The sequence below is a fragment of the Bubalus bubalis genome, chromosome 1 (assembly GCF_019923935.1).
Source record: "Bubalus bubalis isolate 160015118507 breed Murrah chromosome 1, NDDB_SH_1, whole genome shotgun sequence".
In the NCBI taxonomy this organism is placed as follows: Eukaryota; Metazoa; Chordata; class Mammalia; order Artiodactyla; family Bovidae; genus Bubalus; species Bubalus bubalis.
Genome location: NC_059157.1, coordinates 31,348,499 through 31,374,261, shown reverse-complemented (window position 1 = coordinate 31,374,261; position 25,763 = coordinate 31,348,499). Strand labels below are relative to the sequence as shown.

General features: G+C 44.7%; 2 protein-coding genes and 1 non-coding gene across 3 annotated transcripts; 1 reads left to right on the top strand and 2 right to left on the bottom strand.

Moving 5' to 3' along the window:
- Positions 1 to 803: 803 nt before the first annotated feature.
- Positions 804 to 1,466, bottom strand: LOC102394527 (claudin-22). Its single transcript, XM_006075136.4, has one exon. It carries the CDS (start codon positions 1,464 to 1,466, stop codon positions 804 to 806), a length of 663 nt encoding a protein of 220 aa, XP_006075198.3.
- Positions 1,467 to 2,997: 1,531 nt separating this feature from the next.
- Positions 2,998 to 3,660, bottom strand: LOC102394225 (putative claudin-24). The gene has a single exon (XM_006075135.4). It carries the CDS (start codon positions 3,658 to 3,660, stop codon positions 2,998 to 3,000), a length of 663 nt encoding a protein of 220 aa, XP_006075197.3.
- An 18,994-nt stretch (positions 3,661 to 22,654) lies between these two features.
- Positions 22,655 to 22,727, top strand: TRNAG-CCC. Its single transcript has one exon. It is a non-coding gene; the product is annotated as a tRNA-Gly (tRNA).
- The last annotated feature ends 3,036 nt before the right edge of the window (positions 22,728 to 25,763 follow it).

Sequence of the window (25,763 nt, the reverse complement as noted above, 5' to 3'; positions counted from 1 at the left end):
CCCAGAACACAGGGCACAGAAGCAAAAGCACATCTGTGTGGTAGATGTTTACACGAATCTTTAAAACCCCAGACTGCCCTGTGCTTCAGACGGGTCTCCAAAGAGGCACTGAGCTCTGCAGTTAAAAAGGAGATGGTGTGTGCCCCTTAGGCATCTCTCGTGCTTTCAGACAACCAGTGACCCTTTTAGTATAATCAAACAGCCAGACTTTTGTTGTTTAGTTGCCAAGTTGCGTCTGACTCTGCCACCCCATTGACTGTAGCCTGACGGGCTCCTCTGTCCGTGAGATTTCCCAGGCAAGATACCTGGACTGGGTTGCCCTTTCCGCCTCCAGGGGATCTTCCCAACCCAAGGATCAAACCCATGTGATTCTTTACCACTGAGCCACCAGGGAACCCAGACTTTTAGTTTCAGTATAACATGATTTTAAACACTTAAAAGAAGTCAATGATTATCAGTAACATTTTCATTTGCCAAGTGATTTTATCTCTATGAATAACACCTTCAAAAGATGTGTAGGTGCTAATATAATGTTTTATTGACCAGTTCTGTGCAGTCACTGACTCTATTTTAAAATTGAGAAAACCCATCCCCAGTAATGAGTATGATGACTATTAAGTCTTGAATGGTTTTGGTCTCAGAGTAGAAGAAAATAGTTTACCACCTTAGAAAGAAATGACAGTTTCAGAAACAACAGAGGAAAATGCATTTTAGAAAATGGAAAGCATAATGAATGGGTGACCGTGTAACCAGGAAATCCTACCAAATCATCCGAGGAGGAAACACCACGGACCCCTTCTGGCTTAGAGTTTCAGTTGAGTGGTTTTCATCTCCAGATGTAGATGGTGAGGCTGCGTTTCTGCCACTGCATAGTGGCCGGAAGCCAGGGGAGCCTGGGTCCCGCAGGCAGCCCAGTTCAGCAGACACCCTCCCAGCAGGAGAGAAAATCCAGCAAACCAGCCGATAAAGAGGGCCTCTCCAAACTCCCACCTGGGCACAATCTCGGGGATGCGCTCGTCCCAGAACTCCTGCACTGTCACGTGGGCCACCCAAGAGACGGGAACGAGGGCTGTGACGCCCGCTGTCCAGAACAGAATTCCTCCCAGGATCAACAGCCGCTTCTTGACGTCCCGCTGTGTCTCTCCAATCCTCAAGCAGTCCAGGCCGAAGCCCGACACCAGCAGGCCCAGGAGCCCCAGCCCATTCGAGAGGAACATTAAAACCCTGGAGATCCTGAGCTCAGCAGGCAAACCCAGGAAAGACTCAAAGTCCTTGCAGTGCATCCCTACTTCCTCCTGGACGACACAAGCTTGCCAGAGCCCCATGGTCCAGTTTTCCATTTCATTTAAATCCAGGTTGAAATTCTTCCATTGCGGCAGGTAGTTTGTAAGACAGGATAAAACCCATCCCAGCAAGGATAATGAAATTCCACCTAATTGTGCCACTGCTCTAAACACTAAGGCCATCGTAAAATCCTGCGACCTTAGCCAGGCTCACCCCTGTCTTTCAGTGGCTGTGAGAAGAAGTGTGACCCTTGTATTAATATTATCACTTGCAGAGCTCAAAACGATTTTTTCATTGTGTATATAGGAGGATTCTTGCCAGAGTTGCTATTGTTCGATTCTGTGTTGAATAGATTTCAGAAAAAGGATAGGGAAATAATTCTGCAAACCAGTCATGCCAAGGTGTGGCCAAGATCAAGTTCACGTCCTATGGACTGCATTTCAGTTTGTCCCCAAAATAACATGAACTGGTAATAATCCTCTCATTGTGAATGTATAAATGGTTCTCATGCTGTTCCCAAACTTTCTGATAAGTCAAAGAATTAAGAAGTCTCCAGGCAAAATGTTTAATTGACAGTTTGGTTCAATGCCTGCTGCTTTTTATCTAATTGCACCTGTCAGACTTCATTCTTTTCCGAGGTCTCATATTTCAGTACACCTGCTGTGGTGTTATCAGCTTTAAAAATAGGTTCAACACTAGTATTTCTTAACCAAATCAAACACAGAAATTTCTTCTGTAGGCTTTAAATCAGACTTTTGTTTTTTAATTTCTTAGGCTACATATACCCCATAACATATCAAGCCATTCTGAACTAAGTCTCAGGTCTGTTTAACCCCAGTGCCTTCCTGACAGGTACACTCATGTGGGCATAAACACTTGCTATTTTTTGTTTGTTTCTTTTCCTGAATAATTATGCAGCAGGAAAGTTCAGCAGTAATACTGTGTAGGTTAGAATCCACATCCATTTCGGTTCATCCCCATGCTTATAACTTTTAATCGAACAAAGGAATGTTTTTATTACAGCCGATGAGCTGAAGAGCAAGCAAAATATTTTTGAAATTGTTTTTTTAAAGTCTGAAGCTTTTGAGGGAAGAGACAAGAGATTGGGTGATATTTTAAATCTCAAGAGTATCACAATGTACTGAAAACCTTCAGCCTCATAAAATCCTGCATAGCAGGGTTCCTAGTAATTTCCTGAACACAAACCACCTCTGTTTAAAAAAGACCAAGTCATTGTTGTGGAAATGGTACTTTGGAGAGGCTTAGCATGTGGTTTTGCTAGTACAGAATGCTTAAAGGATTTCAAATTGTTAGTTTTTTTTTTTTTTTTTCCCCTTGAGGAAACAGGTTATCAGTTTCAGCTACCAACAAAACCAAAAACAATTTCTAATACCAAATTAACACATTACGCTTAATGCTGACTCTCTTGGACAATCATCACTACCTTTCGATTGAAATAACCACATCAATGAAATTTCTTTTGTTCATACCTATGTAATGCTTACCACAACAATTTTCTTTTAGATATAAGATTGGCCTCTTTCTTACTTCTCCAGGTTTGGGGAGGACGAGCTATCTAGGATAGAAAAGTCATTGTCTGATGAAAAAATGTGAGCAGCACAAAGTTAGTTACATAACGAAGACCCCTTTTTCTTGCAGATGCTCCATCCCAGTTGATGAAGGAAGATATACCTCTCTCTTTTCCTCAGTGCCTTATACTGAAGGGTTGGCAGTTCCATTTTCCAGGTATGCACACTGAGTTTGCATTTCTGCCACTGCATAGTGGCCGGAAGCCAGGGGAGCCTGGGTCCCGCAGGCAGCCCAGCTCAGCAGACACCCTCCCAGCAGGAGAGAAAATCCAGCAAACCAGCCGATAAAGAGGGCCTCTCCAAACTCCCACCTGGGCACAATCTCGGGGATGCGCTCGTCCCAGAACTCCTGCACTGTCACGTGGGCCACCCAAGAGACGGGAACGAGGGCTGTGACGCCCGCTGTCCAGAACAGAATTCCTCCCAGGATCAACAGCCGCTTCTTGACGTCCCGCTGTGTCTCTCCAATCCTCAAGCAGTCCAGGCCGAAGCCCGACACCAGCAGGCCCAGGAGCCCCAGCCCATTCGAGAGGAACATTAAAACCCTGGAGATCCTGAGCTCAGCAGGCAAACCCAGGAAAGACTCAAAGTCTTTGCACTGCATCCCTACTTCCTCCTGGACGACACAAGCTTGCCAGAGCCCCATGGTCCAGTTTTCCATGTCATTTAAGTCCAGGTTGAGGTTTTTCCAATGTGGCAAGTAAGTCGTAATAATGGATAAAACCCATCCCAGCAATGAGAGCAAAATCCCAACGAATTGCATTGCTACTCTCAAAACTAAAGCCATTGCAACAGATCTTAGGACCCTCGCCACCCCTATAGAGCTGCCGTCTCGTGATGGGCAGTAGTGCGACAATCTGGCTCAATGCTGCTCAGGGAATATAAGCTTTGGTCGTTAACTCTTTGAGCACTCTGAAATGTGTTTTTGTTCTTCTCGAATATAGTGTTTCATGTAAAGGACGAAGGGCTCTGTTAAAACTATGAGTTACGCTTTCCGATAAGGATTTGATCTGTTACCTTCCAATTTGCTTGGTACAATTATATCCCCTATGCTTGATGATTATAAGTCTAAGGATGAACAAAGAGGGCTCTATGACCCCTCACCCTAAAATACAACAGAAATCTTTGTGCTTCAATATGGATTAATTAGATTTTAAGTGGTGATAAAAGGCCAGCTCTTTCTACAACAGGACCTCATTGTAATAGCTGAATCTGAGATTTCAGAGATGCAAAACAAGACCTTGTAAAGAAAGGTAGACTGTTTGTCTATAATCTTCACTCTTCTCAGGCTTCCTTAACCTACACGAGAGCCTGGCCCACGCTCTTGAGTGTCACAGGGGCTCGGTTGGGACTTGGCAGAGAACGTTTCCCTCCGATTCCTTTGAAAGGTGGAGGCGGGTTCACTGGATTAATTAAAATGAAAGGCACCAAGGCCATGCCCAGAGGTACCAACTGAGGAAGGGGGCATCTCTGGATTTCATTCTGAGATTTTCTCCATCCTTTTTAAGGACCTGAGATAGAACCTGATTTCTTAGTATCCAACAGGTGTTTTTTTTTTTGTCCAGAATCAAGCTGTCTTCACTATCATTTAAGCCACAAAGCAGCACCAGGCAAGGAAACTCCTACCAATTCTAAGACAAAACAGCCTCCCTGGGGCTGAGCTCTGAGGCATCATCTTGTGTGTGTGTGTGTGTGTGTGTGTTTTCTCACTACATTTTAATTTATTAACTGAAGGATAATTGCTTTACAGAATTTCATTGTTTTCTGTCAAACCTCAGCATTAATCAGCCATAGATACACATATATCCCCTCCCTCTTGAAACTCCCTCCCATCTCCCCCCGCATCCCACCCCTCTAGGTTGATACAGAGCCCCTGTTTGAGTTTCCTGATCCATACAGCAAATTCCTGTTGGCTGTCTATGTTACATATGGTAATGTAAGTTTCCATGTTACTCTTTGCATACATCTCACCCTCTCCTCCTCTCTCCCCATGTCCATAAGTCTATTCTCCATGTCTGTTTCTCCATTGCTGCCCTATAAATATATTTTTCAGTACCATTTTTCTAGATACCATATATATGTGTTAAAATACAGTATTTATCTTTCTCTTTCTGACTCACTTCACTCTGTATAATAGATTCTAGGTTCATCCACTTCATTAGAACTGACTCAAATATGTTATGGCTCAGTAATATTCCATTGTGTATATGCACCACAACTTCTTTATCCATTCATCTGTCAGTGGACATCTAGGTTGCTTCCATGTTCTAGCTATTACAAACGGTGCTGCAATGAACAATGGGATACATGTATCTTTTTCAATTTTGGTTTCCTCAGGGTATATGCCTAGGAGTGGGATTACTGGGTCATATGGTGGCTTTATTCCTAGTTTTTTAAGGAATCTCCATACAGTCTTCCATAGTGGCTGTATCAGTTTACATTCCCACCAACAGTGCAAGAGCATTCTCTTTTCTCCACACCCTCTCCAGCATTTATTGTTTGTACACTTTATAATGATGGCCATTTTGACTGGTGTGAGGTGCTATCTCATTGTAGTTTTAATTTGCATTTCTCTAATAATGAGCAATGTTGAGCATCTTTTCATGTGTTTGTTAGCGATCTGCATGTCTTCTCTTGAGAAATGTCTGTTTAGGTCTTTTTCCCACTTTTTGATTGGGTTGTTTGTTTTTCTGGTATTGGGTTGCATGAGCTGCTTGTATATTTTGGAAATTAATCCTTTGTCTGTTTTTTCATTTGCTATTATTTTCTCCCATTCTGAGAGTTGTATTTTCACCTTGCTTATAGTTTCCTTTGCTGTGCAAAAGCTATTAAGTTTAATCAGGTCACGCTTTTTATTCCTGTTACTCTAGGAAGTGGGTTATAGAGGATCTAGCTTTGATTTATGTCATTGAGTGTTCTGCCTATGTTTTCCTCTAAGAGTTTTATAGTTTCTGGTCTTATATTTAGTCCATTTTGAGTTTATCTTTGTGTGTAGTGTTAGGAAGTGTTCTAATTTCATTCTTTTACATGTAGCTCTCCAGTTTTCCCAGCACCATTTATTGAAGAGGCTGTCTTTGCCCCATTTTATATTCTTACCTCCTCTGTCAAAACTAAGGTACCCATAGGTGCATGGGTTTATTTCTGGGCTTTCTATCTTGTTCCATTGGTCTACATTTCTGTTTTTGTGCCAGTACCACACTGTCTTGATGGCTGTAGCTTTGTAGTATAATCTGAAGTCAGAAAGGTCAAATCCTCCAGCCCCATTCTTCTTTCTCAAGACTGTTTTGACTATTTGGGGTCTTTAGTGTTTCCATATGAATTGTGAAATTTTTTGTTCTAGTTCTGTGAAAAATGCCTTTGGTAATTTGATAGGGATTGCATTGAATCTGTAGATTGCATTTGGTAGTTTAGTCTTTTTCATAATATTGATTCTTCCTACCCAGGAACATGGAATATCTCCCCATCTGTTTGTGTCCTCTTTGATTTCTTTCATTAGTGTCTTATAATTTTCTGTGTACAGTTCTTTTTGTCTCCTTAGGTAAGTTTATTCCTAGATATTTAATTCTTTTTGTTACAAAGGTGAATAGGATTGATTCCTTAATTTCTCTTCCTGATTTTTCATTGTTAATATATAGAAATGTAAGTGATTTCTGTGTATTGATTTTGTATCCTGCAACTTTGCTAAATTCACTGATTAGCTCTAGTAATTTTCTGATACTATATTTAGGGTTTTCTATGTACAGTATCAAGTCATCTGCAAATAGTGAGAGCTTTACTTCTTTTCTGAGCTGGATTCCTTTTATCTCCTTTTCTTCTCTGATTGCTGTAGCTAGGACTTCCAGAACTATGTTGAATAACAGTGGTAAAAATGGACACCCTTGTCTTGTTCCTGATCTTAGGGGGAATGCTTTTAGTCTTTCACCATTGAGAATTATGTTTGCTCTAGGCTTATCATATATGGCCTTTACTATGTTGAGGTAGGTTCCTTCTATGCCCATTTTTTGAAGAGTTTTAATCATAAATGAGTGCTGAGTTTTGTCAAAGGCTTTTTCTGCATCTATTGATATTATCACATGGTTTTTATCTTTCAATCTGTTAATGTGGTGCATCACATTGATTTGCATGTATTGCATCCCTGGAATAAACCCAACTTGATCTCAGTGTATGAGCTTTTTAATGTGTTGTTGAATTCAGTTTGCTAAAATTTTGTTGAGGATTTTTGCATCTGTGTTCATCAATGATATTGACCTATAGTTTTCTTTCTTGTGTGTTGTCTTTGTCTGGTTTTGGTATCAGGGTGGTGGTGGCTTTGTAGAATGAATTTGGAAGTGTTCCTTCCTCTGAAATTTTTTGAAAGAGTTTTAAAAGGATAGGCATTAGCTCTTCTCTAAATGTTTGATAGAATTCTCCTGTGAAGCTATCTGGTCCTGGGCTTTTGTTTTTTGGGAGATTTTTGATCACAGCTTCAATTTCAGTGCTTGTAATTGGGTTGTTTATAATTTCCATTTCTTCCTGGTTCAGTCTTTTCTAAGAATCTGTCCATTTCTTCCAGGTTATCCATTTTATTGCTATATGGTTGTTCATAATGGTCTCTTAAAGTCCTTTGTATTTCTGCAATGTCTGTTATAACCTCTCCTTTTTCATTTTTAATTTTGTTCATTTGATTCTTCTCCCTTTTTCTTGATGAGTCTGGCTGAAGGTTTGTCAATTTTGTTTATCTTCTCCAAGAACCAGCTTTTAGTTTTATTAATCTTTACTACTGTTTCTTTCATTTATTTTTCATTTATTTCTGCTCTGATCTTTATGATTTCTTTTCTTCTACTAATTTGGGGTGGGGGGTATTCTTTTTCCAGTTGTTTTAGATGTAAAGTTAAGTTGTCTATTCCAAGTTTTTCTTTTTTCTTGAGGTAGGATTGTATTGCTATAAACTTCCCTCTTAAAACTGCTTTTGCTGCATCCAATAGGTTTTGAGTTGTCATCGTATTTTCATTATCATTTGTTCCTAGAAAATTTTTTATTTCCCTTTTGATTTCTTCAGTAACCTTTTCATTATTTAGAAATGTACTGTTTAATATCCATGTGTTTGTGTTTTTTACAGTTTTTTTTCTTGTAATTGATATCTAGTCTCATAGAGTTGTGGTCAGAGAAGATGCCTGATATGATTTCAATTTTCTTAAATTTACTGAGGTTTTATTTGTGACCCAAGATGTGATCTATCCTAGAGAAAGTTCCATGCACACTTGAGAAGAAGGTGTATTCTTCTGTATTTGGATGGAATGTCCTGAAGATATCAATGAGATCTATCTCATCTAATGTATCATTTAAGACTTGTGTTTCCTTATTAATTTTCTGTTTTGATGATCTGTCCATTGGTGTGAATGGGGTGTTAAAGTTTCCTACTATTATTGTGTTACTATCAACTTCTCCTTTTATGTCTGTTCATGTTTGTCTTATGTATTGAGGTGCTCCTATGTTGGGTACATAGATATTTACAATTGTTATGTCTTCCTCTTGGATTGATTCCTTGATCATTATGTAGTGTCCTTCTTTATCTCTTATAATCGTCTTTATTTTAAGGTCTATTTTGTCTGATATGAGAATTGATACTCGAACTTTCTTTTGCTTCCCATTTAAATGGAATATAGTTTCCCATCCTCTCACTTTCAGTCTATATGTGTCTTTAGGTCTGAAGTGGGTTTCTTGTAGACAGCATATGTATGTGTCTTGTTTTTGTATCCATTCAGCCAGTCTGTGTCTTTTGGTTGGAGCAGTTAATCCATTTACATTTAAAGTAATTATTGATATATATGTTCCTATTGCCATTTTCTTAATTGGGGTTGATTTTGTAGATCTTTTTCTTCTCTTGTATTTCTTGACTATACAAGTCCCTTTGACATTTGTTGTAAAACTAGTTTGGTGGTACTGAATTCTCTTAACTTTTGCTTGTCTGAAAAACTTTTTATTTTTCCATCAATTTTGAATGAGATCTTTGCCAAGTACAGTAATCTTGGTTGTAGATATTTCCCTTTCGGTATTTTAAATATATCCTGCATTCCCTTCTGGCCTGCAGAGTTTCTACTGAAATATCAGCTCTTAAACATATGGGATTTCCCTTGTATGTTACTTTTCCCATGCTGCTTTTTATATGCTTTCTTTGTGTTTAGTCTTTGTTAGTTTGATTAGTATGTGTCTCGGCGTGTTTCTCCTTGGATTTATTCTGTATGGGACTCTTTGTGCCTCTTGAATTTGATTGATTATTTGATTGATTATTTCCTTTTCCGTGTTGAGGAAATTTTCAACTATAATCTCTTCAAAAATTTTCTCATACCTTTTCTTTTTCTCTTCTTCTGGGACCCCTATAATTCAAATGTAGGTGCATTTGATATTGTCCCAGAAGCCTCTGAGACAATCCTCCATTCTTTTTACTTTATTCTGCTCTTCAGAAGTTATTTCCACCATTTTATCTTCCAGCTCACTGATTCGTTCTGCTTCAGATATTCTGTTATTGATTCCTTCCAGAGTATTTTTAATTTCAGTAATTATGTTGTTTTTCTCTGTGTGTTTATTCAATTCTCCTAGGTATTTGTTAATTGATTCTTGCATTTTCTCCATTCTGTTTTCAAGGTTTTTGATCATCTTTACTATCATTATTCTGAATTCTTTTTCAGGTAGTTTACCTATTTCTTCTTCATTTATTTGGACTTCAGTGTTTCTAGTTTGTTCCTTTATTTGTGTAGTATTTCTCTGCCTTTTTATTATTTTTTTTTTACTTATTGTGTTTAAGTCTACTTTTCCAGGCTTCAAGGTTGAATTCTTTCTTCCTTTTGGTTTCTGCCCTCCTAAGGTTGGTCCAGTGGTTTGTGTAAGCTTCATTATAGGGTGAGATTTGTGCTGAGTTTTTTTGTTTGTTTGTTTTTCCTCAACTGGGCAAGGCTGAATGAGGTGGTAATCCTGTCTGCAGATGATTGTGTTTGTAGTTTTGTTTTGTTTTTTGTTTAGATGACGTGTTCTGCACAGGGTGCTACTGGTGTTTGGGTGATGCCAGGTCTTATATTCAAGTGGTTTCAAGTATCACTATGTGATACTCCCTAGGGTTAGTTCTCTGGTAGTCTAGGGTCTTGGAGTCAGTGCTCTCACTCCAAAGGCTCAGGGCTTGATCTCAAGTTTCCAGAGGTTTTCAACAAGTTTCTAGCCAGTTTCCAGAGGTTTCAGGCAGCTGCTCCACAAAGTCAGCTCTGCTCCCCTCTTCCTGGCCGAGTCCATGGTGTATGAACTCCACTGGTCAGCACACACTGTGCACCATAAAGAGGGGGAAAGCAGCAGCCGCCACGATCACAGGCCTTGTCTGTGTTTTTGCCTGAAGCCACACCTGAGCTCGTTTTTCTGCAGAACAGTATCCTCAATGTAGGGCCTCAGGGGCCCAGGACGAGAGACCACACCCAATGTTCCCAGAGCTGGTCATCCTGGCAGGGCCCCTGGGCTCCTGTACCCACAGCCAGAGGGGCAGGACCAGATGGGCATATGCCCAGAACAGGAGGACCTGCAGGCTCCTAAAGTGGAGTCACTACTACCCTGAAGATTCTCATCCATGAACCAGACCACCACCCATCATCAGATTTCTAGTCCACGATGCAGACCACCACCCATCATCAGATTTCTAGTCCATGATGCAGACCACCACCCATCATCAGATTTCTAGTCCACGATGCAGACCACCACCCATCATCAGATTTCTAGTCCATGATGCAGACCACCACCCATCATCAGATTTCTAGTCCACGATGCAGACCACCACCCATCATCAGATTTCTAGTCCACAATGCAGGGAGTTCCCTCATGATGCCGCTCAGTGATCAGAAAGACAGCACCTGGATCCTGAAGCACCTAAGTAAGCACAGGAGTCAGGTTAGAACACATTCTTTCACCAACATTTTCCATCATCAGACATTAATTAAACAGGATGAATTCTTTCTCAACTTTTACAAACATTCAGGATCCCCTAGGATTGATTGCTGTCTTCAGTATACTGAAATAAGTTGTTTCAGTTTGCGCAAAGACACAAGGATCCAGAAAGGGCTAATGACCTGCCAGGGGGAGCTCATCCCAGGGAATAAGATACTGGCAACTTAGAGTTTCCTTCTAGGGGGAGGTCAAGTTGATCAAGCTCTCCAGAGTATCACTAACAGTTACAGAACATGCGTGCAGGCATGAGTGCTCAGTGGTATCTGACTCCGTGTGACCCCATAGACTGCAGCCCACCAGGCTCCTGTGTCCATGGGATTTTCCAGGCAAGAATACTGCAGTGGGTTGCCATTTCCTTCTCCAGGGGATCCCCAACCCTTGGATTGAACCCAGTGAAGGCAGATTCTTTACCACTCACCACCTAGAGATGATTCTTAATATTGCATTGACACTTTAAAAATGGAATGGAACAGGCTGCTCTGAATCTCCAAGGTGTTAAAAAGGTGATTCTCACCTGTCAGGGGTATGGGGAGGAAATTTCTCAGTGGTGGGAAATAACCTCCAACTCTTTTCTTCTTGCAACATGCAAAAAAAAATTTTTTTTGAGCACTTCCTACTGACCAGGCAGTAAGTGCTAAAGACACTGCCAAGACCTGCAGGGATGCAGGCCCCACCCCCACCTGGTCTGGCAGGGTCCGGGGGCAGCGGAGAGGGGGGCGGGTGGTGGTTGTTGAGGGGGTGGGCTCACGTTCAAGTGGGAAAAGCTGTCAGCAAATGAGTAAATACCATCATTCAAAGCAATTTAAAAAAAGCGGGGATGTGAGTGTTCCAGGCCAAGAGGCCAAGGAAACCCCAGGGCAGCAGCCCTGAGACCGGAAGCATGAAGCCTCCCCTCCCCTGACCTGGGGGCTCCTGTCTCCCCTCTCTGTTCATGGATTAGCAGCTCTGACCGTGATGCTCCCAGAAGGGGAGGTAGGAGTGAAATTCAGCCAGGAAACAAATATTACCAGCAGGTTGCTCAGCGTGTGGAGGACAAGATGAAATGGTTGGCTGGGTTTGGGATCTTCTAGGACACACACCCACTGAATATGAAGACAGTCGAGTCAGCACTGATTTGAGAGAGGAGGGCCCTGGGGGCAAGTACTCAGAGAAACCAAATGTACCCACCTCTGCTCAGGGCAGGCTCGTCTTTTCTATGGACGAGTTCTCTAGGCAAAGGGGTGCCTCCTGCCAAACACAGGTTTGTTTTTCATTTTAACTATTTATTTTGAATTGGCACATAGCCAATTAACAATATAGTAATAGTTTCAGGTGGATAGCAAAGGGACTCAGCCACACGAGTACACGTATCCATATCCCACACCCCACCAAATCCCCTCCCATCCAGGCTGCCACATAACATTGAACAGAGTTCCCTGTTTTATTTTTCCTTAAGATTTTTTTTCTTTTTGATGTGGATCCTTTTTAAAGTCTTTATTAAATTTGTTCAAAATTGTTTTTTGGTTTTTTATGTTGTGGGTTTTTTTGGCCCCAAGGCATGTGGGATCTTAGCTCTCTGATCAGGAATCAAACCCACATACCCTGCAATGAAAGGTGAAGTCCTAACCATTGGTCCACCAGGGAAGTCCTCAAATAAAGGCTTTTGGGGTTTTTTTTTTTTTTTAAAGGAAACCTATAGCTTTTTTTTTTTTTTTTAATATTCCTAGTTTGCTAAATAGTAATCCTTGCAATCAACACTGTGAACTCACCAAGTGGGACAAAACAGCCTGTAGCCTTCCCAGCCCCCAGAGCGCAGTGCCTTGTATCTACCGGGCGCTCAACAAGCACGTGTCTCAGAAACGCATGAGCTGGCTTCTCCCTGTGCTCACGTGCGTGTCTTCACTCGGTCGTGTCCAACTCTCTGTGACCCCATGGACTGTAGCCCGCCAGGCTCCTCTGTCCATAGGATTCTCCAGGCAAGAGTACTGGAGTGGGGTGCCATTTCCTCCTGCAGGGGATCTTCCTGACCCAGGGATCGGATCTGCATCTCCTGCCTTAGCAGGAGGATTCTTGACCACTGCACCATCTGGGAACTGACAGTGAGTGTTGGTGTACAACGGCAGCCCTGCAGACGCTGATCTCAAGGCCAGTCACCTGTCCTCTCGACAGCACAACGTGCTGGTACCTGAGCAGGACGAACGGGCTCAAGGCTGTGAACTCAGTCAACCTCCTATAGTGAGATAGTAAATGCTGTCAAAGCATCAGGAGTTGACCTACAAGACTGTTCTATTCTTGAAAGGTGTCAAGATGGGCCTAGGCTAGGTTTGGAGAAAAGGAAGGAAGGCTGGACCAAAGTTTTCAACGGATGCTAGAAATGGATGCTTGCTCATTTTAACATGAATGTTTAAACATTCAGAGCACTTATCAATTTATATAATTGCCAGACAGTATATTGAGTGGCTCTTGAAACTTTCATCGAAAAGTTTTGGCAAGGAGAAAAGAGGAAAAGACCCCATCCTTGCCCATTGGAGTTAAAACAAAAAACCTAGGGACTTCCCTGGTGGTCCAGTGGTTAAGACTTTGCCTTCCACTGTAGGGGGCTCAGGTTCAGTCCCTGGTAAGAGAACTAAGATTCCACATGTAGCACAACCAAAAAGAATAGAAAACAAAAACCAAGTGGCAAAAAAAAAAAAAGAAAACAAAATGATAAACCCAAGTTGGGGGACATTACAAAACTGTAAGGAAACATTTATCAAGTATAAACTAATACTGCTCTGCAACTTTAACATGCATGCCCCGGTCTTTACACTTGTAGCCAGTGGCTTCCTGCGTTAGAAGATCTTGGGGGCACGGGTGGGGTAGTGGTCAACACCTGAAAGTTACTCCCTCTGCCTGATGTGTTGCTCAGGACTTTCTGGGGATGAACAAACAGAGCAAGTGGTGGGAGGGGACCAGTGCAGGAGAGCTTCCAGAGAGCTGCTCAGGAAGGAGTACCTGGACCCTTCCCTGGGGGCTGCCCTCCATGCCCCAGTGCAAAGAGGGTGTGTCCTGACGTCCACACCAGGATGCATCACCCACGCATAAGCACTGGTGTGTGTGTGTGTGTGAGCGACTGCAGGTGTCCTTGGGTGGTTTCAGGAGGTGGCATTTAAGAGAGGAAGTAGGGGAACCCTGGAGGAAGGCGTGTATTTCCAGCCCCAGGGTTGAAAGCCCTTTTCATCACTGGTGTGTGGGAGTGGAATGTTTCTGAAAGCTAAATCATGTGATGTTTCCATCCTCTGAGGCCCAGCTGACATTTTATCCCAAGCCTTAAAAGGACAAATGTGTAAAAGATAATGTGAGATCTGAGTTCTGGAGAATGAAGAGGACATCCTGTCATCCAGTGACTGATGGGATTGAGGGACACTTTAATATTAAAGTATAATATTATACTATACACTATATATATTATATTAATATACTATATACTTTATAAAATTTTATAAATATTATAGGGCTTTCCTGATGACTCAGTAGGTAAAGAACCTGCCTGCCAGTGCAGGAGATGCAGGCTCAATCCTTGGGTCGAGAAGATCCCCTGGAGAAGGAAATGGCAACCCACTTGAGTATTCTTGCCTGAAAAGTCCCAGGAACAGAGGAGCCTGGCAGGCTACAGTCCGTGGGGCGGGAAAGAGTCGAACACTACTGAGCGATTGAGCTCAATGAGCACACATACTTTATAAAGTTTAATATTCATACTTAAATATAATATTAATAGCCAGTGTTTACCAAGCACTTACTGCCTGTCAGGCATTAGGAGAAGAGCTTTATCTGTATTATCTTGCTTATCCTCACAAGAACCATGTGATTAGATGCTATCATTACCTCCATTTAATAGATAAGGAATTTGAGGCTTAAATAAGCCAACTAGCTTGCCTTGCATAGAGGAAGATTTAAACTCAAATTCAACTCAAATAGTCCAGGTCTTCGGAGAAGGCAATGGCACCCCACTCCAGTACTCTTGCCTGGAAAATCCATGGACGGAGGAGCCTGATAGGCTGCAGTCCATGGGGTTGCTAAGAGTTGGGCCTGACTGAGCGACTTCATTTTCACTTTTCACTTTCATGCATTGGAGAAGGAAATGGCAACCCACTCCAGTATTCTTGCCTGGAGAATCCCAGGGACAGAGGAGCCTAGTGGGCTGCCGTCTATGGGGTCACACAGAGTCGGACACGACTGAAGCGACTTGGCAGCAGCAGCAGTCCAGGTCTTAATCATTTTATGGTGTAAAAAGTCATCTTTGGCCGTTGTCACCACCACCTCTTCATCCTGTCTGGAAGTTTTACCCGCTCACCATCAGCATCCACTTGGCCGGTGTCTCCTCCTTGGACAAGAGTTGGGCGCTGAGTACATCTGACAGCAGAGGGGCTGAAGCCACAGAAGCTGGGGCCGGCTTCGTGGCTGCAAAGCTAGAAACTGCATCAGCAAAGGACCTTTTCAGGCAGGAAAGTGAAGTGGTGACTGTCCTAGCCAGGGACTCTGTCCCCACCCACTTCACAAATAGAAATGAAAAGCCCTCTATCTCAGGATTAACTGGGTCCTTTTCTTTCTAAATCCTTTCTAAATATTAATCTAGGCTCGCCACCCTCGGGGCTAAGTTAATTTCCAGTTAACAGATGGGAAATACAATGCCCATCAGCGGCAGCCTTGGCGCCTCCCTCTTGGGGAGGTGAGTGTCAGGAGAGGCCTGGAGTCGGGGTCAACCCACATCTCAGACACACACGTGGCTTCATTCCATGGGACGCTGAGGCCTGAAGAAACCAGACACCTGATTAGGACCAGCGTCAAGATGAAGGCCTGGCCTCCAGGCTGGGTCTGCAGGGTTCTTTCTGAAACTCTCCCACACTGCCGGGCTCTGGAAGGAATCCACAACCCCTGATGGTGCCCCGGCCACCCGGGTATTTATTTGCCATTTCTGCAGGAGAGAGACCAAACTCCATGGAACAATAACCTCGCACCTGCCACACAGGGGAGAGTGCTAGGAGCTGGGGGAGGGGAGAAGCCAGGAGGGAGGTGTGACTCCAGGTGGAGGGGATGGGGCAAAGTCAAGGCCGCGGGCAGCCAGTCTGGGGTCGTAGTAGCCCCTCTTCCCAGATTCTGGCCAGCGGGAGGATGAGATGGACAGTAGGGCAACAAGGGGTGACACTGAGAAGACAGGCTGGGGTCACAGTCATTTGGCTCCAGAGCAGCTACTAGACGTGAGGCCAAGCGCCAGGCCCTGGGGTCAGGAAGGGTGATGAAGAGACGCGCGGTCCTCACCCATCAGTGAGGGGGGCAGACAGTGCAGGAGTGAAAGGAGAAGCCAAGTGATGGGGAAGCGCTGAGATGCATGATGGGTGGTTCGGTCTCTCTGAGAACGTGAAGCATGAGCCGAGAACTAACCAATAGAAGGTCAACTGAGCCAAGACCCGGGGGGACCATTCCAGGCTGAAGGAGCCAAGGGGATACTCGCCTGGTGCAGCTGAGGAGCCAGAAAGAAAGTGTAGAGTGGCAGGAGACCTGGGAGCAAGATGAGGCGGGAGCAGGTGGGACCAAGTGCAGGCCAGTGGTCAGGAGGAACAGACAAGGCAGCGTCAGGGGCAGAGGTGACGCGGCTCAGCCTGGGGAGGACTAGCAGGGATGGAGGGGTTCCAGTGGGTCCGGGGATGGAGGGGTTCCGGTGGAGCGGACGCCGGCAGGACCTACTGATGACTGGACCAGGGGTGGGGGAGAAGGCACGGAGGAGTCGACAGGGACACCCAGGGTTGCGACTTGAGCCTCTGGGTGGCTGGTGACAACATGTCCTGAAATGAGACAGACCAGAGGAGATGGCAGGGGGTAGAAGGCTCAACAGCCCTTTGGGGTCATTTCATATTTGAGATCCTATTAGTTATCCGCACAGCGATGCCAAGCAGGTGGCTGAATAAAGGCACCCGGCGCTCAGTGATCCCAGTGGAGAGACCTGTGCTGGGAGTCAGTGGCCTTGGGAGCGATTTTAAAAATCTGGACCAGATGGCCCATCTGAGCAGCCAGCTGTGCCCCAGAGCCTTCAGAGCCGGGCTGCAGGGCTGGATACATCATCCCAACCCAGAGCCAGGCAGGCGCTGCCCAGTCCAGGGGCAGAGGGGGGAGACAGTCCGTGGAGGGGCGGGCACATTGGCCCTCCCCATCCCAGCGCACCTGCTGCTGCCAGGCACCCAGCTCCCCAAACACAAGCCCCTCTGTTCGCTCGACAGCTTGTTTCCTTCGGGTTTCCCTGGGGCAGCGTGCTCAGGGGGTCTGAAGGCAGTCTCCCTCATAAATCCCCTTGCAAAGGAAATCCTTTTGTCCCCGTGACAGTTTTTGTCTTGACCTCTCTTTTATAAACTCTTTGTTAACACACCTGTTCCTGCTCAGGGTTTTAGAGTTTGGAAGGGAATTTGGGGTTGGGAGTTGGAGTGGCATAATGAGATTCAGCAGTGGATTTCAAGCAGTCCCCTCCCTGGCTCCAAGGGAGGGGGTGGCGGCAGCCACTCGACCCCCACCTGTGAGCAGTTCCCAGAGACCCACAGTATTTACCCAGTGAATATAAAGGGCCTTGTGAAATCCCCACCTAACACTCATAAAACAGTCTTACTTCAGAATTGTTACATGGGTTCCCTACCCCTGCCGGAGAGAATGCGATTTCTCCATAAATCAAAGACTTACTTAAAGGAAATGCAGGAGCTTGGGCTCTGACATCAGAAGGACCTGAATGAAACCCTTAACTCAGCTGCTCACACTTCTGCAGTGGAGACCGCTTCTTTCACCTCTCTGTGCCCCAGCACCTTGATCTGTAAGATGGGGATAATAGCAACAGTTCACCAGCATTCACCAGCTGACGGAGAGACTGGGGAGAACCGGGGAAAGTGCAAAGCACGGGAGGCCCTCAACTTTGCATTTTGTCTCTCAAACCCACGTTCGCAGGATGATGGGAAATTGCATTTCTTCAGCGGCCAGGGGGTTATTGTACACTGGCCGAAACAAGTCCCCCTTTCCAAAGTTCTCGTACACCTGGAGTCTTCTAAAACCGGGGTTCGTGCCATCGGAAAAGCCTTGGCAGGAGGGCTTGGCTCCACCGGCCTGCCGGTGAAACCCGCTCTTTCCCTTTAGACAAGAGTGAATGGCTCTCTCATCGGATTGCTCCTCTGACACTGCTCCTTCCAGGGCGGTTTTGGGTGACTGTCTCCCTTGCCCTCAGATTAGTAGGATCAGACGGCCCGGTCATCAACGGTGGTTCCTGTGGCCACCGGCCCACCTGCTCGACCCATGACCAAGCCTGGGAGGCTGAATCCAGAGTCAGTGTTTCTTGCCAAGTCTCCCTAGGATCCTGCTTAGCGAGTAGGGCTGTTGATACATCAGCACAAAGATTTCCATCAGCCTTAGCTGAAAGGAAAATTGTACTTCTAAGAGGAGAAGAATTGATTTAAAGACATTGTAAATGTGACCTACTTTGGATCTGCCCTGAATTTTTTCATCCATCCATCCATCCACCCAGCCATCCATCAGCTTGTTCCCTCCTGCTCCAGGTATTTCCAGTTGTGTTCCTATACTAAGCTAAGCTAATAAAAATGTAATTATTTCCCATTTGGAAGAGCCCCTCTCTTGGAGTTCATTGACTCAGAGCCTCCGAACACCTAGTCCAACTTGATTACCTCCTCCAGCCCCGTCCCCTCCAGCCACTCTGGATTCTGATGTATTTGTTCCTGGTCATTGTCCTTCTGTCTTTACTAAAACGTGAGCTCCCAACACACCTGAATCCATCTGTCTTTTCACCTCTGTATCCCTGGAGCCTATCAGAGGCAAGTCTCTGCATGTATTAGGTGGTCTGTAAATGTTTGTTGAATGAGTGAATGAGTTATGCCACCCTGAGGATTTTAGAGTTTGGAAAGGCATTAGGGGTTGGGGGTTGCAAAGGCATCATGAGATGTACCTGTGGATTTCAAGCAGAGTGGAAAAAAAACAAAACAAAACCAGTGAGGTATTACCAATGCTATTCCACCTATTCTGGCTCAGATGCAGAGTCAGGATGGGTGCAGAGTGACTCTGGTGCTTTTGAAGGTTGTGTAATGACCTTGCCATTCCTGTCATCCATTCACTCAGCCGAGAGTTACCGAGAACTGACAGATGAAGGGCATTGCGGTAGGATCTCTGACTCACACAAAGATGGATAGATACGGTCCCCATGAGTTTGGAGCATGTCTCCCCTGCAACATTTCACATTCAAGACTTAACTGGCTGATTGACTGAATACATATATAATGCTGTGAATGTTCTGGGCAGATGGATGTGGCCCCTCTTTAAAAGACAATGTACAGTCTTACAGGGAAGACAAGACATAACTAACACAGGTAAAGATGGGGCGGTGGGCCATAGACAAATAACACAGGTAAAGATGGGGCCAGCCGCAGACCAGGGACTTATTAAAGGAGATGTATTAAGGGGAAAGAGGAGGGCCAGCTAAGGAAAGGAAGAAATAGACTGACTTGGGATGGTGTCAAGGAGACAGTGGCATTTGAGTTTAGCCCAGGAGATTGAGCAGGACTTGGATAAAATTCACTGCACATGGTTTATTCCTTGCCAGTAAAGAGTGATCACAGGTCGGAAGGCTTCATCCATCTCCTTGATGTTTCCTTATTAAAGATCCAGTTCGAACCATCAGACACTGTAGGTAAACCTTCCTCATCTGAAAGTTACTTCACATGCCCTCAGTGTTCAATTGAACTGACTTTTAAAGCCATCAGGACTCCTGAATAATTTGAAGCTTATTTTTGTGAAGGTGAAGCTTTCAAGCAGTTCCATGATCCTTACAGTAAGGAAAAGACAAAGATATTTCAGCTGGCTTGTGACATTCTTGCAACTCCTACTTGAATCCTTAGTAAAAACCTTTAGAAAATTTTCTAATAATCTTTAGAAAATCATGGTCTTAAGGGGGAAAAAAAACCAAACATGTTGCTTCTTGATAAATGGAAAACCAAATAGAAAAACAAAAGTTCTTCAGGAAATAAAAGTAGAAGTAGATCTTTAACAAGCTAGGACTTAATTTAATATCAAAGAGACATCGAAAAACATGAGCTATAATGTTAATATGTCATTAATTTGAGGCTCAAAAGAACCAGAGAAGAATGAACTTTGTATTATAAGAAGAAAAGTTATGACCAACCTAGACACCATATTAAAAAGCAGAGACATTACTTTGCCAGCAAAGGTCCATCTAGTCAAAGATATGGTTTTTCCAGTAGTCATGTTTGGATGTGAGAGTTGGACTATAAAGAAAGCTGAGCACCAAAGAATTGATGCTTTTGAAGTGTGGTGTTGGAGAAGACTCTTGATAGTCCCTTGGACTGCAAGGAGATCCAACCAGTCCATCCTAAAGGAGATCAATCCTGGGTGTCCATTGTAAGGACTGATGTTGAAGCTGAAACTCCAATACTTTGGCCACCTGATGTGAAGAACCGACTCCTTGGGAAAGACCCTGATGCTGGGAAAGACTAAAGGCAGGAGGAGAAGGGGAAAACAGAGGATGAGATGGTTGGATGGCATCACTAACGTGATGGACATGAGTTTGAGTAGGTTTCAGGAGTTGGTGATGGACAGGGAAGCCTGGCATGCTGCACTTCATAGGGTTGCAAGGAGCCTGACACAACTGAGTGGCTAAACTGAACTGAACTGATTAGAGCAAATGTTTCTTAAACTTGAGAATTTTCAGGGAAATAATTTTTAAGTCCTCTCAGGATTTGCTCATGAATCCCAGTTTGAGAAAACGATGACTTAAGAAATGCAGTCTTTTATGAAAATACCAAATGCAAATTGCCACTGTAAGTTTTCTCTTTATAATTGCCAATTTTAAAAAATTATCAATAAGGTGAAAATACAAAATTAAAATCTTGCAGATTCTTAAGCATCTGTGATTCCCAGTTTAAGGAACTTTAAGAAAATTACATTTAAAGTAAATAGGATATCTAGTTGCCTAAGAAAGGATAGTTGCTATTGTCTTTACATGATATACTGAAAAAAGTTAAATTTTAATTATACATGGGCACAACCTATGGTAGAGAGAAAATAGTAGAATATAGGGATTCTATCTTTTTACTTATTAATTTATAATTTATATCCCACCTAACCTACTTCTCTAAAGAATCTGAGGTTGGCAAAGACAAAATTATAAACCCTGCAAAGCAACACTGTGGCAAGAATTTTTCCTCTTACTAATGTATCACTTTTCTACCAGAGTACGTCCAACATTAAATTTTGAAGATTACATGAAACGATAGATTTATGCAACCATCTTTAATATCAAACACACGCGAAGTAAACTCTTTGCTTAAGCAAAGACTAAAGTGCAGGACTTCCCTGGTGGTCTAGTGGTTAAGAATATACCTGCCAATTCCCTGAATCGGACATGGGTTCGATCCCTGGTCTGGGAAGATTCCACGTGCCTCGGGATAACTCAGCCCATGGGCCACAACTATGGAAGCCCGTGCTCTGGAATCTGGGAGCCTCAACAACAGAAACCCATGCCCTGCAACTAGAGAGTAACCCCTACTCACTACAACTAGAGAAAGCCCCTGAGCAGCAATGAATACCCAGAGCAGCCAAAATAAATTGTTTTTAAAAGAAATAAAGGGGGAAAAGGAATCAAAATTTTTTTTAAAAAAGACTACTGTGAATCCTGTCTAAATTATTAGATCAAAAATTTACTGCTGGTATATTTTTTGTCACTGCAACAAGAAAATGGCCATGGCTAGAAAACAGTATTCGTGCTCACCAGTGCCTTCTGTGTGCTGTGACCCGCTTGCTTGTCTGGTTTCCCAGCTGACTGGATGTTTGGGAAAGTCCTTAAGGGCAGTGGCCATATGCTGTCTCTTTCTGGAAGCTTTATCTCCTCCAGGGGCCGTGGGCCTTTCAGAGACCATCTTGCCATGACCGCTCAGAACAAGGCTTGGACTCCTCAATGCCCTCCTGCCCAGTGACGCTCATGCCCTCTTCTCTCTGCCAACCCACTCTCAGTGTCGTCCTTTTCTTAGGCCTAGCTTTCAGCCCAATTTTCAGCTCGAATTTTCTTTCTGTTTTGTTTTTGTGTTCCTCGCAGTTGCTCCCAATTTAGAATTTCTGTGCCCACTTCCCACCCAAGGAACCCCAGCCCTGGCCCCCCGTGTGACCCGAGCTTTGCAATGGCTTATTGATGTCCGTCAAGTAAACAGGATGAAGCGTGGTAAGGACTCATCAAGGGCCCGGACTCTGATACGCATGGGATATTTTGTGAGGTCTTCCAAGAGCAGCATAAAAGAAAAGGAAATCTGCTTCCTTGCAACAAAGTTTTGATTGATCGTTTTCGTTTCTTTTTTCTTTTCTGGCCTCATTCCATAATGGGAATCTGACGCTCTAAGACCATAGCCCAGAATGTGTTCAGAAGAATTGCTTCTGATTGTACCAAAGCTGAGAGATAACTGAAGAACCTGTTTACGAGACCCCAGACCGCTCCCCTTGCTGCCTCAGCTGGGAGTCAGTCCTACTCATCTCCAGGTTCTGAAGCGGAGAGAATCCAAGGGCTCATTTGCCGTGTATGCCTCTCAAGTTTCCAGTCCAGCCCTGGATTGCTGCAGAATATCAACCCTGGTGGCCACTGTCAGTACCAGGGTTAATTATTCCATGCTTCCATCATCACATATGTTTGTCCATACATCTATTCATTCCACCAACTGAGCCCTGCCCCCTGGACTGGACATGGCTCAAACAGGCTTCTAGCCACCACAGTCCAGTGTGATGAGTGTTAGACCGAGAAAAGAGCAGGACGCGGGACTTCCCTGGTGGTCCAGTGGCTAAGACTCTGCACTCCCAATGCAGGGGGCCTGGGTTCAATCCCTGGTCAGGAAACTAGACCCCACAGGCCACCCCTAACAACAACAACGAATCCTGCTTTTTACAACTAAGACTTGGTACAGCCAAAAAAATAATCTTTCTTTAAAAGTACAGGGAGGGGTATGTGCTGGATGCTATGGGAGCTCAGAAGAGCAGCTCCTAACCCAGAACTGGAGGTCAGGAACAAGCTTCTGGAAGAAGATAACATTGAAACAACAGGTATTAGCAAGAGCAAAGGTGGAGGAAGGTGTCAAAGCAGAGGAAACAGCAGATCTGGAGGCAAGAAGCCCCGTGGTGTCTTGATGCCTCTCCAGTCGGGATCATCTTGGATTGATCTTGAGAATGTCCACAGTTAAAGCCATGCCCAGGAGGAAGCCCCCTGCCATCTGGGGCCCCTCAACCAAGCATCATCTGGGTTAAATTACACTCCATCTGCAGGGACCTTGGGGCTCAGACACCTGGAATGGCTCCAGTTTGGGTGGAAGGCTGTTGTTGGCTGGAGAAGAGATGCTGTTGGAGGCACCGGGCCTGGAACCTCGGCACACGTGCAGGGTAGAGAGAAGCAGAGGCAGAGCCGCGCTCCCCGCCCCAGGGCTCCCCTCCACGCTTTCGTTAAGTCCAGACCTGTCACACGAGCCCCAAATGCATTACCCACATAAAGATGGGGATGGGAGAGTTTGAAGGGCCAGACTCAGAGTTCTTGGAGTCTACCCTGGGGGATAACAGACACCTCCCATGTATGGTAAAAGCCTTTTTAGGAGCTGCTTCTGTGAAAGAGAAATGACCTCTGGGCACAGGGGCCTGCCTCCCAGGTGACCTATTTACTCTTCCCTGGGCACAGCCAGCTACATTCTTTCATGCTGGAAATTCTTTGTCGACCTGTGGCCACCTGGCCCACGCCAGGCTGATGGATTTCAAACCCCCAGCAATGACAGATGTGTCACTTAAAACAATCTCCCATCTATTAAGCTAGCATAATTTTTTTTTTTTTAAGAATAGAGCAGAATGCTGGCAGGACTTTAAGGAAATAAGCACACTCATACACTGCTGGTGAGTTTATAGTGGTTCCTCTCTTTCTTGAGAAAAAAAATCAGACAATATGTAACAGGAGCTAAGAACGGTGTGACCCAGTCATTCCACTTTTGGGAATATGCTGCAAGAAAATAATTCCAAGAAAAAAATAACCGAGCACACACAAATATATGCACAGCAACTGCGGTTCAACATAACACAAAACTGGAAAAGGGCCAGGACACACAATAGGGAAACGGTTAAGCAAATTTCACGATGACATGAAACAGCCTATGGCCATTAACTGTGACCAGTGCGGACCTTGCCAGCACGTTCAGATCTGGATGTTTAAGCTGGGATAGAATGTAAAGTGGCGTGTCCTGCTGAAGGTGACTAGTTTTTAAAGTTTGTAGGTATTCTCTAAACATTACAAGATAACCTAAAAGAAAAGACATCTAAGTGTTCCTTGAGTCCTTGCCTTGTAGAGCTGCTCAAGTTTGTCATTTACAAAGCACATTTTTGAAAAGCCGATGTACAGATGGCTCCTTGAAAGGAAAACAAAACCCCAACCAGGGCTCAAAGGAGCCCTGGGGTCCTGTAGTGTCAGGACCCCAGGCTTCTGGTTTTTGTTTGTTTTTTTTATTTTAATTGGAGGACAATTACTTTACAGTAACAATACTGGTTTTTGCCATACATCAATATGAATTGGCCTTCGGTATACCTGTGTCTCCCCGCTCCTGAAGCCCCCTCCCAGCTCCCGCCCACCCCACGGCTCCAGGTCGTCACAGAGCATGGGCTTGGGGTGCCCTGCACCGTACGTCAAACTCCTGCCGGTTCACTCTCTTACGATGGTAACGTGTATGTTTCAGTGCTATTCTCTCGCATCGTCCCACCCTCGCCTCCTCCCACAGAGACCAACAGTCTGTTCTTTAAGTCCGTGTCTCCTTTGCTGCCAGGCTGCTGTCTTTAATGCTGCTTCATCTCTGACTTGGGCCTGATGGTTACACAGGCGTCAGACAGAAGACACGCCTCTTCTTTCTCCAAGCACCACGGGCCACCCCAGGGCAAGGAGAGCCTCTGGTCCCTTTCCTGCATCAGATGGTGCCCAGCAGGAATTCACAGGGGGGCCCCTGGGCAGGAGCAGGGGAAGAATTCCTCAGCTTGATGGAGAAGCCAAGACATCTTCCTCTCCTCCTGGAGGGCTGGTCTGGCCAGACTGGCATCTGCTGTGCCTACCTGTAAAGAAGCTACACACAAGGAAGCAAACGAGTGGCAACCTGGTATTGAGGGTCTTTAGGGTCTAACAACTGAGAAGCTTATAGGCACCAATCCTGGTGCAAACTGGGGCTTCTGGAAATAGCTGCAATCAATTCTCTTTTCTTCATTGTATTACCTCTATTTGATTCCAGTCCAAAGACTGGTGTTTGGGTAAGAGCTTCATTAAGATGTAATTATACACATGCAATTCAGGCATTTAGAGTGCGCCATTCAACAGCTTCTCATGTAGTCACAGTTGTGCAGTCTTCACCATGGTCAGCTTCAAAACCCCTGCGTCCCCTTTAGCCATCACCCCCTAACCCCTCGTCATCCACACAGAGTGTGGAAAGAGCCTCACTACTCGTCACCACAGAACCTAAGTGTACAACCAGGTGGGGGTGGGGTGATGCCTGTCCACCCAGGGCACGTCACCCACTTCTCCTTCCCAACACCTACTCCCCACTCCCAGCTCGGTTCAGTTAGCCACTCCTCCCCAAAGGCAGCTGGGCATCCTGGGGGTGGGGGGGAGCCAACCAACCTCACCCCATCAGGGTGGGCCCGCCTGGACCGAGCATAATCCTGCTCCTCCTGGAGATGGTCCTAGAACGGGCTTAGGACCCAAGGCTGCCCAACAGGAAGTGGCAAACCGACTAGGGGCTTCTGGGGAAAGTTTCGTCTGCCCTAGAACAGTCTCACGGGAAGGCAGGGTCTCTTTTCTTCATCCGGCTGCAATTCATGGAAATGCCCCGACTGCTTGCTTCCAGCCTGAGGAGGAAGTCAATG